The sequence below is a fragment of the Megalopta genalis genome, chromosome 8 (assembly GCF_051020955.1).
Source record: "Megalopta genalis isolate 19385.01 chromosome 8, iyMegGena1_principal, whole genome shotgun sequence".
Classification (NCBI taxonomy): domain Eukaryota; kingdom Metazoa; phylum Arthropoda; class Insecta; order Hymenoptera; family Halictidae; genus Megalopta; species Megalopta genalis.
In genome coordinates, this window is record NC_135020.1 from 12046569 (window position 1) to 12061605 (window position 15037).

At 37.6% G+C, this 15037-nt stretch overlaps 2 protein-coding genes across 4 annotated transcripts; both read right to left on the bottom strand.

Annotated features, from left to right (window-relative positions):
• Positions 1 to 14: 14 nt before the first annotated feature.
• LOC117227835 (uncharacterized) lies at positions 15 to 5707 on the bottom strand. 3 transcript variants are annotated; one of them, XM_076524127.1, is made up of 8 exons: positions 5585 to 5707; positions 3407 to 5500; positions 2618 to 2790; positions 2384 to 2539; positions 2214 to 2313; positions 2043 to 2144; positions 1379 to 1534; positions 371 to 1071 (listed from the first exon to the last, which is right to left on the bottom strand). In XM_076524127.1, the coding sequence occupies exons 2-8, from the start codon at positions 3698 to 3700 to the stop codon at positions 973 to 975; spliced, it is 1080 nt and encodes a 359-aa protein (XP_076380242.1). In that variant the 5' UTR covers positions 3701 to 5500; positions 5585 to 5707; the 3' UTR covers positions 371 to 972. The 3 variants fall into 3 exon arrangements, with proteins under 3 accessions (XP_076380241.1, XP_076380242.1, XP_076380240.1); XM_076524126.1 differs by lacking the exon at positions 371 to 1071 and adding an exon at positions 15 to 360 and having other exon boundaries at positions 2384 to 2790; XM_076524125.1 differs by having other exon boundaries at positions 2384 to 2790.
• Positions 5708 to 5812: 105 nt separating this feature from the next.
• On the bottom strand, positions 5813 to 14292 carry LOC117227739 (uncharacterized). Its single transcript, XM_076524273.1, has 11 exons — positions 13998 to 14292; positions 13175 to 13581; positions 13005 to 13104; positions 12834 to 12935; positions 12122 to 12325; positions 8336 to 8686; positions 7322 to 7728; positions 7152 to 7251; positions 6981 to 7082; positions 6317 to 6472; positions 5813 to 5952 (listed from the first exon to the last, which is right to left on the bottom strand). The coding sequence occupies exons 1-11, from the start codon at positions 14289 to 14291 to the stop codon at positions 5854 to 5856; spliced, it is 2322 nt and encodes a 773-aa protein (XP_076380388.1). The 5' UTR covers position 14292; the 3' UTR covers positions 5813 to 5853.
• Positions 14293 to 15037: the final 745 nt, after the last annotated feature.

The window sequence follows — 15037 nt, forward strand, 5'->3', positions numbered from 1 at the left end:
AAATGCTCGTCAAGTAGGTGCGTCAAGTTCAGTTTTATTGTTGTATGTGTGTGTTTTTACATAAAAGTAAGTGGTATATAAATAAATATTCAGGTAATGGTAGCATTCGTTTCAAAAAGGACGAATATAAACAAGTATAAACAGGATATTAATTAAGCTGAAACGTATAACAGATCTTCGGAAGCACGCACGAATGTTAAAAAGTGGCGCAGACGTTAGTATTATACTTGCCGCTTCTATCAAATGCTTCGCATCGTAGTTCGTAATGGTAATTAAAAAACACAACTAGGAAATTATATACTGCTGCATGAATAATTAAATTACGATGCTAATGCCGTTGGCTTCCCTTCGTAAATTTACCTAGAGTAAAATTAAAATTAAGTAAGGAATAAGGATCGAAAGTAAGTGTATTTAATAAATTTATGAGAACCTATAATTTTCAATGATGTATGGGGAAAATGGAAAAGTGTACAGAGATTAAAAGCATCATTAACAAAATATAGAACGTGGAATACAAGTAATTCGTTTGCGGAAACAGATGTTGAAACAGTACAAGAAGTAAGAATAAGAACAGTACAAGAAGAAAAACGAATAATGAGAAAAGCACAGAAGCATGTTTCCAAACAATATTTTGGAAATTAACTCTGCATTCAGGAACAACGAAATTAGTCGAACAGTTCAAAGGACTGATTAAATGATTTCGTACATGGTAGTGACGAAAAACATTCTCTCCATAAATAATTATTTTGTGATTGACTATTTAGAGTAAGCGATGACGAAAACGATTTAAAGGTCATAAAAAGGTAGATATGGACAACATCTATCAAAGTTAAGGTCATTGAAAGTGGCAAATAACTATTTCCTATCTATTCCTTGAAACGGAAAGTAATTTGTATTAATCAACAATATCTTTATTCCAGAATATAACTAGAATATATCTTTATTCCAGAATATAACTTTCAATTAATCTAGTCAACATGTACTATTAGTTGACCTGGACCCTAATATGTCGGCCTCTTCCATCAATACCATACGTAGGGCAGTGAACAACGAGACTGCGTGTGATATGTACTGGAGTAGAACAATTAATATTCACGTATTATAATGAGAAAAAATGTAGATGGATTATCGACCCTCGAGATATGAAATGTCAGATTTTGAAATTATTTCAGTATCGTTATTAAACTAAGCTAAAATATCTTGTCTAGGTACATTTATTTGTTAGAACCGAGTTCGCAAAACTCCCTACGAGAAAACGGTGCATACTTTGACAAATGCAACTTTATTTGAATGTTAAAAACCAATTTTCTTCCTTCGTGAATGATCTGACATTTTGTATAAACGATCTAATAAATACGAATACAAAATAAAGTAATACCGAGCAGAAATATTCCAAGGAAAGTATCGGGATGATGCACTTTATGCTGATGGCTACGGGTAACTGCGGCACCAACATGCGGAGTACTGTCTTCTGTACATCCAGTATTTGGTCGTACCATTTCGATTCGTACACACTTCGAACAGTATTCTCACTCTAATTGTAACCAATTCACACAGGGTCGTATGAAAGAAGAAAGTGAATCGTAAAAACATGAAAAATCTTCGTATAATATACAGGGCGTCCCAAAAATGTCTCGCAATCCGGAAATGAGGGGTTCCTGAGGTCATTTGAAGTAACTTTTTCCTTAGCGAAAATGCAATCCGCGGCTTTGTTTACGAGTTATTAACAAAAATCACTGACGAATAAGAGGCAAGCTCGGCTGGCGCGAGGCGGTCTAGCTAACGAGCGCACGAAACCCAATTTCGCTCATTGGCTCAGCCGCCTCGCGCCAGCGCCGAGCTCGCCTCTCATTGGTCGGCGTTTTTCGCTAATAACTCGTAAACGAAGCCGCGGATTGCATTTTCGCTAAGGAAAAAGTTACTTCAGATTACCTCAGGAGCCCGCCATTTCCGCATTACGAGACATTTTTGGGACATCCTGCATGTACCACTGATAACTATTAACATCTGCTCATAATGACATAATTATTGACATAACTCACCATATTTATCAAATTATCGGCTGGCAATACGCACATGAAAACCTCCATCAGTGACATCCAAGCCAAGAATAAAAACTGTAGTTTTATCACGATGGCTTGCCGCTAAAATACCGTTTATGGTAGCATTTATTTCACTACTGAAACCTGTCGTAGTTGTTTCATGGTACTCACTCCTATAATATTTAGCCCGCAAAATACAACGGCAATACTGCTATACAGTACCGAGAACAAAGCTATGTATTGAGTACCCTCGACGACATCCTTTGCGATTCTATATAAAGTAGGCACAATTTCACAGTGTCACATGTTTCTAGGGATGAAGATCAAAAAAATTCACTTACCTGGTCACCACGTGATACTTTTCCAGACACTCGACCAACGCATCGACACTGGCAGCTTTTCGCATATCTATCATCAGAATCTCGAACTTCGCCGAAGCGTACAGAAGTAACAGTGCTGCGAACATGTTTAAGTTGATCGCAGCGGAGCATTGGAAGCTGAAAAAGGCCTGGTGTACAAAGATTATAGTCCTCACGGGTTCGTAATCTACGCGGAACGGATACTCGGTGACTAACGGAAATGGCTGAGGTAGGAAAATACTTCCGAAAATGAAAACCACTGCTATTGTGTAAATCCATAGCACTGCTAGCCCGTAAAACATTGAGTACGTGTCGACGTATCGTTGATACACGCATTTTTCGCAGAAATTTGCGTTCTGGAAGTTAGCTGTTATTGTTTCGACCAAACGCTGGAATATGTCAGAAAAATTATGTTTCTTCCCATATACTTCGTGCTTCTTCTTTCACAATTAACTGCTATCATACTCTGACCTAATCTATGCCCGAGAGCTGAACATATTTTATCGTAACTTATATAGATCACCTACTTTCGATATATCTTTTTATTAAAGATAACGTGTTTGTCAAACAGAACAGGAACAATTTATTGATTTCGCAATCACTAGTATGCACATTTGTATTGTCTTCTAGTGAGCTTTTATAGATGATACATAAAAGACGTACATAAATGAAACGAACGTATTTACGTTACATTACATTATACATCGGACATTAATCTTTTGATCAGTCCATTTTTTTTAATGTCTCGTTAATCGGAATACGTGTCATTCGACTACAAATGCATCGTTCTCGAAAGTTGTAATTAGACTGCGAAAATATATGTAGGTGTGATGTGCAGCGAATATGCAACGTAGATGCAAATCAATACAAAAAGATACCCATGTGGACAGTGAGTAATATTGTCGTCATGACATCCACTTACAAAAACTTCAGCAATATACCACGTGTTTACCAAATACGTTCGTCGCCAAAAACAAACCGTAAAATGAACTTCGCTATTCTTACCTGAAAGCGATCGTACTGAACGCTACAAAGCACTATCTGTGTTACAACGTTGAAACAACCCACTCCAGTGATGGCTATCTTCGTTAATTCGACAGCGTCGTCGCGGTGGAGAATTAGTGCATACAACAATGGAAAGAATAATCCAAGCACGCTAAGAATATTCAACACTTTCGATATTTTGAAACACAACACTTGAGTTTTCGTTGCCACCGCTGGTAGCGGCCAGCAGCAGATCAAACTAATGCTAAATCGAACGAACGTAATCGCCGTCTCTGGAGTCACGTTTCCGAACATTGTAACGCGAGTCGAAATGAATATTGTGTGCAATTGAATTTCTACGAGAGGTTGTGTCAACGGTTAACAAGACGGATAACTAAAACGAGCTTCGTGATCGGAACATTTGATTGACTCGGTGCACAGCGAACAGACTGTAAGGGGAACATATTCTTCCGATCTCTCGAGGAAAAGAAGAATTAATAATGAACGGAACCCTTGAAGGAATTATACACGGACGGTTGCGGAAGTATCTTGTCGGCACACATGGTGCGTTTGGATTTGCGGAATAACGTGTAATAAGGAAGACTATAATGATAGCGTGCGAATCTTCTACTTTCTTCGGTAGATCGTAGGAGAATCGTGTACAAAATTTAAAATGCTTCTAACTAGTATTCAATACCCCACCAGAACGTAGATGTACGACTGTTGTTATCGATCAGTACTGATATCTTCAATTACGTACTTCGATAGGTATTTGCATTAGTTACTTTGAATGAATGTATTTTGTGCGTTCCGAGAGTTACGAGCACCAAGTTGTAGGAAAGCTCAAATTGTCAAATTTCGAGACGTCCTGTGCTAATTATATTTTGAGGTATGTAACAGCTTTCTGCTGCCACATCGAAATGAGGTTTTATAGTTTAATATTATTTTGTGACTTGGAATACCTGTTTAAAGGATAGTTTAAGACAGGTAAATTGTGACAACGTTTGTGAATATTTTTCATCGTACTTCAGATACCAAGTGCTAGGAAGAAAATCGATTTATACCATGGATCATTCAAATATGAATGCCAACGATCGTTACTCAATCTCAAACATTATTATTGTATCAAAATACTAGACATAATTTGTTGGTTTAAAAAAATCGTTACAAAGTCGATAACATGTTTAAATATATACCAAACAATAATTGTCCAAGGATAATAGCTGTACTATGTATTAAAAGCTGACGACTTTATATTGGCTTCTGTCGAACCATCACGTGGTATACTTTTTTCTGCACATTTAAATCTCGTGCGTCACACATTACAATTACTGATAAATCACAATTGAGCAATTAATGTAAATAAAATGTTCTTATCTACATTTTTAAATTCTTCTTGGGGCGATCCTCGTAAATACAAATTTGCTGTTAGATATCAAAGAGTCATTGTTAAGCACCTCGATTATGTAAATAACACGTTACGAACAATAAAATGGGTAATAATGTCCCTAGTTAAAGTATCTTGTCAGCAAGTACGGCGTTCGTTACATAAGAGTTAGCAATATAGATGGTAAATAATAATAAAGTTATAATAGTAATAAAGTTAGTTAATAATAAAGTTCGTTACAGTAAATACGAATACAGACACACAATACGCTAATTCATTTGAAACACGCTATAGATTATTAAAAAGACACACACTTATACTTGAAAGTCATGCAGCCATTAGTATACCATAATAAATTGTTTACAGTAATCGCAATCAATAAATAACTTACTGCTTCTATCAGACGGACAGCCGGCAATACACACTTGAAAACTCCTAGCAACACAGTCAAAGCCACAAATGTAACTTGACATTTTGCAGGAAACACAAGGTGCTCCAAAAAATGTTTCATTTGAATAACGTCTATGTCTTATCAATCTATATCAAGATTATCTTAGTTATGTTAAGGTTATGTCCAGATTATACTGCACACAAATGAATAGTGAGAAAACAGGCAATAACAGCACAGAAGCAGAGTAATTGCTTACACAATCCATTCTTCGATAATTCTGTACGAAAATGCGTAAAATTTGCTCGCATGTCTTCAAACAATATTTTGCAAATCAACTCTGCAATCAGGAACAAACAAATTAGTTGAATGGTTTCCAAGACTGATTAAATGATATTACACATACTGCTGACAAAGAACGTACTATCTATAAATAATTGTTTTGCGATTTACTATTTTAGGAACAGGAAGCGATGACAAAAACGATTTGAAGGTCACAAAAAAGGGAGACATGGACAGCATATATATCAATGCCATGGTCACTGGAAATGGCCAGTAACTATGTATTTTCTATCTATTTCCTAAAACGGAAAGTAATTTGTATCGATCAACAACATCTTTATTCCAGAATAAATCTTTCCAAATATGTTTCTAAATGTCGCGTGTACTTCAGACTATGAGCAATTAATCTCCTCAACATGTACTATTCGTTGATCTGCACCCTAATATGTCGTCCTCTTCCACCAATACCATACGTAGAGCAGTAAACAACGAAACTGCGTGTGATATGTACTGAAGTAGAACAATTAATATTCAGATATTACAATGAGAAAGAACGTCGATAGATTATTGAGCAGCATGATATGAGAAATGTCAAATTTTGAAATTATTTGAATATTGTTATTGCAACAGCTCAGAAAGGGAAATGCGTTGCAATTTAACTTCTATTTCTTAAAATTTTCTTCGACAATTTCTACTTTGGTTGAAAATCTCTAGTCTAGGTACATTTGTTGGTTAGAATCGAGTTCGCAAAACTCCCAACGAGAAAACGGTGCATATTTTGACAAATACAACTTTATTTGTTAATGTTGAAAACCAATTTTCTTTCTTGATGAATGATCTGACATTTTGTATAAAACACAAAATAATGTAGTACCGAGCAGAAAAATTCCAAGGAAAGTATCGGGATGATGCACTTTATGCTGATGACAACGGGTACCTGAGGCACCAAAATGCGCAGTACTGTCTTCTGTACGTCCAGTGCCTGGTCGTACCATTCCGATTCATACACACTTCGAACAGTATTCTGACTCTGATTGTAACCAGTTCATATAGGATCGTATGAAAGAAGAAAATGAATCGTAAAAACATGAAAAATCTTCGTACAATATACAGGGTGTCCCAAAAATGTCTCGCAATCCGGAAATGAGGGGTTCCGGAGGTCATTTGAAGTAACTTTTTCCTTAGCGAAAATGCAATCCACGGCTTTGTTTGCGAGTTATTAACGAAAAACACTGACCAATAAGAGGCAAGCTCGGCTGGCGCGAGGCGGTCTAGCTAACGAGCGCACGAAACCCAGTTCCGCTCATTGGCCCGGTCGCCTCGCGCCAGCGCCGAGCTCGCCTCTCATTGGTCGGCGTTTTTCGCTAATAACTCGTAAACGAAGCCGCGGATTGCATTTTCGCTAAGGAAAAAGTTACTTCAGATTACCTCAGGAGCACTCCATTTCCGGATTACGAGGCATTTTTGGGACACCCTGTATGTACCACTTATAACTATTAACATCTGCTCATAATGACATAACTATTGACATAACTCACCACATGTATCAAATTATCGGCTGGCAATGCGCACATGAAAACCTCCGTCAGTGTCAGCCAAGCCAAGAAAAAAAACTGCAGTTTTATCACGATGGCTTGCCGCTAAAATACCGTTTATGGTAGCATTCATTTCACTACTGTAACCTGTCGTAGTTGCTTCATAGTACTCACTCCTATAATATTTAGCCCGCAAAATACGAGGCCTATACTGGTATACAGTACCGTGAACAAAGCTATGTATTGAATACCCTCGACGACATCCTTTCCGATTCTATATAAAACAAACAGAATTTCATCGCGTGTCATAGTTTCTAGAGGGGGAAAAAGAAACACTAACTTACCTGGTCACCACATGATACTTTTTCACGCACATGACCAACGCATCGACGCTGGCAGCTTCTCTCAGATCTATCATCAGAATCTCGAACCTCGCCGCAGTGTACAGAATTAACAGTGCTGCGAACATGTTCACGCTGACCGATGCGGAGCATTGGAAGCCGACGAACGCTTGGTGGATAAAGATTATAGTCCTCACAGGTTCGTAGTCGACGCGGAACGGATACTCGGAGACTGTGGGGAATGGTTGAGGTAATAAAATACTTCCGAAAACGACAACCATTGGTGATACATAGTACCATATGATTGTCAGCCCGTAAAACGTTGAGTACGTGTCGACGTATTGTTGATACACGCATCTCTCGTAGATCTTTGCGTTCTTGAAGTTAGCTATTATAGTTTCGACCAAACGCTGCAATATGTCACAAAAATTATGTTTCTCCCCAAATACTTCGTGCGCCTTCTTCCAAATTTAAACTGCTGTCAAATTGTGATCTGTTCGCGAATCCTGAACGTATTTGTCTTCACCTACTTTCAATATATCTTTTTATGAAGAATAAACATGTTTGTCAAAGAAAAAAAAACAGGAGCAATTTATTGATTTTTTATTCACTAATATGAACATTTGCATCGTCTTCTAAGTGAGCTTTTAAAGATGATACATAAAATACATACATAAATGAAACGAACGTATTTACGCTACACATTACATTATACATCGGACATTAATCTTTTGATCAGTCCATGTTTTTTAATGTCTCGTTAATCGGAATACGTGTCATTCGATTACAAAAGCATCGTTCTCGAAAGTTGTAATTAGACTGCGAAAATATATGTAGGTGTGATGTGCAGCGAATATGCAACGTAGATGCAAATCAATACAAAAAAATACGCATGTAGACAGTGGGTAGTATTGTCATCGTGACATCCACTTACAAAAACTTCAGCAATATACCACGTGATCGCCAAATACGTTCGTCGCCAAAACCAAACCATAAAATGAACTTCGCTATTCTTACCTGGAAGCGATCGTACTGAAAGCTACAAAGCACTATCTGTGTTATAACGTGGAGACAACCCACCATAATGATGGCTATCTTCGTTAATTCGACAGCGTCGTCGCGGTGAAGAATTAGTGCATACAACAATGGAAAGAATAATCCAAGCACGCTAAGAATATTCAACACTTTCGATATTTTGAAACACAACACTTGAGTTTTCGTTGCCACCGCTGGTAGCGGCCAGCAGCAGATCAAACTAATGCTAAATCGAACGAACGTAATCGCCGTCTCTGGAGTCACGTTTCGGAACATTGTAACGCGAGTCGGAATGAATATTGTGTGCAATTGAATTTCTACGAGAGGTTGTGTTAACGGTTAACAAGACGGATAACTAAAACGAGCTTCGTGAGCGGAACATTTGATTGACTCGGTGCACAGCGAACAGACTGTAAGAAGAACATTTTCTTCCGATCTCTCGATGAAAAGGAGAATTAATAATGAACGCGGCACTTAAAGGAATTATACACGGACGGTTGCGGAAGTACCTCATCGGCACACATGGTGCGTATGGATTAGCGGAATAACGTGTAATCAGAAAGACTGTAATGATAGCATGTGAATCTCCTACCTTGCTCATTAATTTGTAGGGGTCTCGTAGACGAAATTGAAAATCCTTCGAACTAGTATTTAGTACCCAAGCAGAACGTAAATGTAAAACTGCTGGTATCGATCGGTACTGATATCTTCAATTACCTAGCTCCATAGGTATTTGCATCAGTTACTTTGAATAAACGTGTTTTGCACGTTGTGGGAGTTACGAGGAGTCTCTAATGATAGCATGCGAATCTTTCTATTATCTTCGGTAGATTGTAGGTGTCTCGTGTACAAAATTTAAAATGCTTCCAACTAGCATTCAGTATCCCAGCAGAACGTAAATGTGCGACTGTTGTTATCGATCAGTGTGTGTACTGATATCTTCAATTACGTACTTCGATGGGTATTTGCATTAGTTACTTTGAATTCATGTATTTTGTGCGTTCCGGGAGTTAGGTGCATCAAGTTGTCGGAAAACTGAAATTGTCAAATTTCGAGGCGTCTTGTGCTAATTGTATTGTAAGGTATGTAACAGTGTTCTGCTACCACTTTTAAATAAGGCAAACCTGTTTAAACTAATAATTTTGGGCAGTTAAAATGTGCTTTTTTCGTCTGTACGTCCTAATGCTTGCTGATCATTCAAATATGAATGACAGTGATCGTCACTCAACTTAAAAGTTATTATTGAATTACATTATTGAATTGTTATATTATTGAATACTAGAGATGATTTGTTGGTTTACGAATGAAATGTTTATTAATGTGCGATTGCCTATCGTGAATTTTCCGAACGGATATCTCGATTAAAGCATCATCCAATTTAATATTTTTAACCCCTTGCTGTATCATTTTCTTCGTAATTAAAATGATAAGCACATTTTCGATTGTGATAATTTCTTCGGAAATAAAGAAAGTTTATATTTATCGTCTGTCTGCATTCACTGGAATGATTAAAATATTGATCATAAAGGGACAGAATTTTATTCCGGCTTAAAAAAAAACGGAACAACATTGGCATTGCGCTCATTTATTTCTATTTAATCGATACACACTTTCGGTCCACTGACCCGCTTCGCACAACACACGCACCCCCGCGCACGCATAGCTCGTTCTCCACATTCTTCGCATTCGCTCTCCGCATTCTTAACCCTTTGCACTCGAGTGGCGACTCTGAGGCACCGCTGAGATTTGTTATATCACGTTCTAAGATCATTTTTACGTTAACAAAGTTTAGATTTGCAAAAATTATTGAAAGTGTAACCGTTGAGTAAGTCGCACGCATAAAATGCACTTTGTCATATAAAATGAAAATACAGTAAGTCAGAAAATTTATTTTAGATTTGCAGTTAGAATAGCTTCGAGTGCAAAGGGTTAACACGCGCGCACTGTGCTCCCTACGGTAATGTCAGTTCGAATAAATAACCATCGGCGGATAAAGTGAAAAAAACGATACAATACCGATAAATTATCATAGAATTTGGAATATAAACGTTTTACGAAGCAGAGTAGTTGAACAAAGGAAAAGCGTTTGCACTGTGCGTACTCGCGCATATTGCTTTAGGTGTCAGGCTTTTCCAAATGTTTCATCGATTTGTCGAATTTTGTCGCAGCGAATAAAAGCAGCAACGCAGTTAGCGTATCGAAACTCACGGTCTAACCGTTTTCTAATGCGACGACAGAATGATTTCGAAAATGATTGATAATTTGGATATTTCATGTTACTTTATTATCGTAACGTAAGAAATGCCTCACGTACGTGAAGTAAGATATGGTAGTCACGCGCGATGAAAATGAATATTTAATGAATATTTACAATAAGTTGGTGTAAACGAAATAAACCACCGTCTCTTTGCGGTTGTTTGTTGTTATGTCTTGTGTTTGGTGGGATTAGAAAGGAATCGCGTATTAAAAATCACCGTAAAAAAATATTTACCGAAAAATCAAGTCATCCGTTTGCGAAAAAGGTGTTGAAATAGCACAGGAAATAAGGATACTCCATACAAATGCATAAAAACGCATGAAATGCAGAAAAGGCAATAACAGCACAGAAGCAGGGCAATTGCTTACACAAACCGTTCTTGGATAATACTGTGAGAAAATACGTAAAATTTGCTCGCATGTCCTCAAACAATATTTTGCAAATCAACGCTGCACTCGGGATCGACGAAATTAGTCGAATGATTCCCAGAACTGATTAAAGGAACTCCCAGGAATTCCCAGAACTGATTTAAAGTTCCCGGAACTTAAAAAAGATTAAACTGATTAAATTAAACAGCGTCGATAAAGAATGTTTTATCTATAAATAATTGTTTTGTGATTTACCATTTATAGGAAGCGATTTATAGTAAGCGATGACGAAAACGATTCGAAGGTTACAAAAAAGGGAGACGTGTGCAACATATGTCAAGGTCAAGCCATTGCGAGTGATTAAATGATATTGTACATACTGTTGACAAAGAACGTTCTATCTATAAATAATTGTTTTGCAATTTACTATTTTAGGAACAGGAAGCGATGTCAAAAACGATTTGAAGGTCACAAAAAAGGGAGACATGGACAGCATATATATATATATATATATATATATATATATATATATATATATATATATATATATATATCAATGCCATGGTCACTGGAAATGGCCAGTAACTATGTATTTCCTATCTATTTCTTAACAACGAAAAGTAGTTTGTATCAAGCAACAATATCTTTATTCCAGAATATAACTTTCCAAATATGTTTCTAAACATCGCGTGTACTTCAGACTATGAGTAATTAATCTACTCAACATGTACTATTCGTCGATCTGAACCCTAATACGTCGGCCTCTTCCACCCATACCAAACGTAGGGTGGTGAACAACGACACCGCGTGCGATACGTACTGCAGTAGAACAATTAGCACTCAGATATTATAATGAGAAAAACCGTCGATTGATTATTGAGCCGCATGATATGAAATGTCAGATTTTGAAATTACATGAATACTGATGTTAAAATAGCTCAAAGGGAAATGCTTTGCAATTTAACTTCTATTTCATGAAATTGTCTTCGACAAATTCTATTTTGCATAAAAATCTATAGTTTAGTTACATTTACTTGTAGAGTTTGCAAAACTCCTTACGAGAAAAGAGTGCATAGCTCGATAAATACAACTTTATTCGAATGTTAAAAAAAGCTAATTATCTCTCTTCGCGAATCATCTGACATTTTCTATAAACCATCTAATAAATACGAATACAAAATAAAGTAATACCGAACAGTAATATTCCAAGGAAAGTATCGGGATGACGCACTTTACGCTGATGGCAATGGGTACCTGTGGCACCAAAATGCGGAGTACTGTCTTCTGTACATCCAGTATTTGGTCGTACCATTTCGATTCGTACACACTTCGAACAGTATTCTCACTCTAATTGTAACCAATTCACACAGGGTCGTATGAAAGAAGAAAGTGAATCGTAAAAACATGAAAAATCTTCGCACAATATACAGGGCGTCCCAAAAATGTCTCGCAATCCGGAAATGAGGGGTTCCTGAGGTCATTTGAAGTAACTTTTTCCTTAGCGAAAATGCAATTCGCGGTTTTGTTTACGAGTTATTAACGAAAAACACTGACCAATAATAGGCAAGCTCGGCTGGCGCGAGACGGTCTAGCTAACGAGCGCACGAAACCCAGTTTCGCTCATTGGCTCGGCCGCCTCGCGCCAGCGCCGAGCTCGCCTCTCATTGGTCGGCGTTTTTCGCTAATAACTCGTAAACAAAGCCACGGATTGCATTTTCGCTAAGGAAAAAGTTACTTCAAATTACCTCAGGAACCCTCCATTTCCGGATTACGAGACATTTTTGGGACACCCTGTATCTACCACTGATAACTATTAACATCTGCTCATAATGAGATAACTATTGACATAACTCACCACATTAATCAAATTATCGGCTGGCAATACGCACATGAAAACCTCCATCAGTGACATCCAAGACAAGAATAAAAACTGCAGTTTTATCACGATGGCATGCCGCTAAAATACCGTTTATGGTAGCATTCATTTCACTACTGAAACCTGTCGTAGTTGTTTCATAGTACTCACTCCTATAATATTTAGCCCACCAAATATAATTGGTACACTGCTATACAGTACCGTGAACAAAGCTATGAACTGAGTACCCTCGACGATATCCTTTGCGATTCTATATAAAGTAGGCACAATTTCGCAGTGTCACAGTTTCTAGGGATGAAAATAAAAAAAAATTCACTTACCTGGTCACCATGTGAAACTTTTCCAAACACTCGACCAACGCATGGACACTGGTAGCTTTTCGCATATCTATCATCAGAATCTCGAACCTCGCCGCAGCGTACAGAAGTAACAGTGCTGCGAACATGTTTATGCTGATCGCTGCGGAGCATTGGAAGCTGAAAATGGCCTGGTGTACAAAGATTATAGTTCTCAGGGGTTCGTAATCAACGCGGAACGGATATTCGGAGAGTAGCGGAAACGGCTGAGGTAGGAAGATACTTCCGAAAATGAAAACCACTGCTATTGTGTAAATCCATAGCACAGCTAGCCCGTAAAACTTTGAGTACATGTCGACGTATCGTTGAAACACGCATCTCTCGTAGAAATTTGCGTTCTGGAAGTTAGCTGTTATCGTTTCGACCAGACGCTGGAATATGTCACAAGAATTATGATTCTTCCCAACTACTTCGTGCCTCTTCTTCCACATTTAACTGCTATCAAACTCCGACCTAATCTATGCACGAAACCTGAACATATTTTGTCGTAATTTACATAGAGATCGCCTGCTTTTAATATATCTTTTTATTAAAGATAACACGTTTGTCAAAAAGAACAGGAACAATTTATTGATTTCGCAAACTCTAATATGAACATTTGAATTGTTTCGTAATAGAACTATTGAATATGAAACATAAAATACATACATACATGAAACTGTCCATGCGAACACTTGGCCGTATTGTTGCATTCACTTACGAAAACATCAGCAATACAGCAATACGTGATCGCTAAATACGTTCGTCGCCAAAAACAAATGAATAAAAGAAACTTGAATAGTCTTACCTGAAAGCGATCATATTGAAGGCTAGAAAGCAGTATCTGTGTTATAATATTGACACAACCCACTACAACGATGACTTTCTTCGTTAATTCGACAATATCGTCGTCGTGATGAATCAGTGCATACAATACTGGGAAGAATAATCCAAGCACGCTAAGAATATTCAACACTTTCGATATTCTGAAACACAACACCTGAGTTTTCGTTGCCACCGCTGGTAGCGGCCAGCAGCAGATCAAACTAATGCTAAATCGAACGAACGTAATCGCCGTCTCTGGAGTCACGTTTCCGAACATTGTAACGCGAGTCGAAATGAATATTGTGTGCAATTGAATTTCTACGAGAGGTTGTGTTAACGGTTAACAAGACGGATAACTAAAACGAGCTTCGTGAGCGGAACATTTGATTGACTCGGTGCACAGCGAACAGACTGTAAGAAGAACATTTTCTTCCGATCTCTCGATGAAAAGGAGAATTAATAATGAACGCGGCACTTAAAGGAATTATACACGGACGGTTGCGGAATTAACGGAATAACGTGTAATCAGGAAAACTCTAATGATAGCATGTGAATCTTCTACCTTGTTCATTAGTTTGTAGAAGTCTCGAAGACGCAATTGAAAATCCTTCTAACTAGTACTTAGTACCCAAGCAGAACGTAAATGTAGAACTGTTGGTATCGATCGTTACCGATAGCTTCAATTGCGTAGCTCTATAGGTATTTGCATGGGTTTCTTCGAATAATCGTGTTTCGCACGTTATGGGAGTCACGTGAATCACGTTTTACGAAAACTAGAATTGTAAAGTTTAGGGACGTCTTGTGCTAATTATATTTTAAGGTACGTAACAATGTTCGACGGCCGCTTGTAAATAAGGTTTGACGGTTTAACATTATCTTGTTGTTTGGAAAACCTGTTTAAGCAATAATTTGGAACAGTTAAAATGTGGGAAACATTTGCGGACACTTTTCACTTTACTTCAGAAACCACGTGTTACGAAGACAATCAATTTATAGCACGGATCGTTCGAGTACGAGTGACAG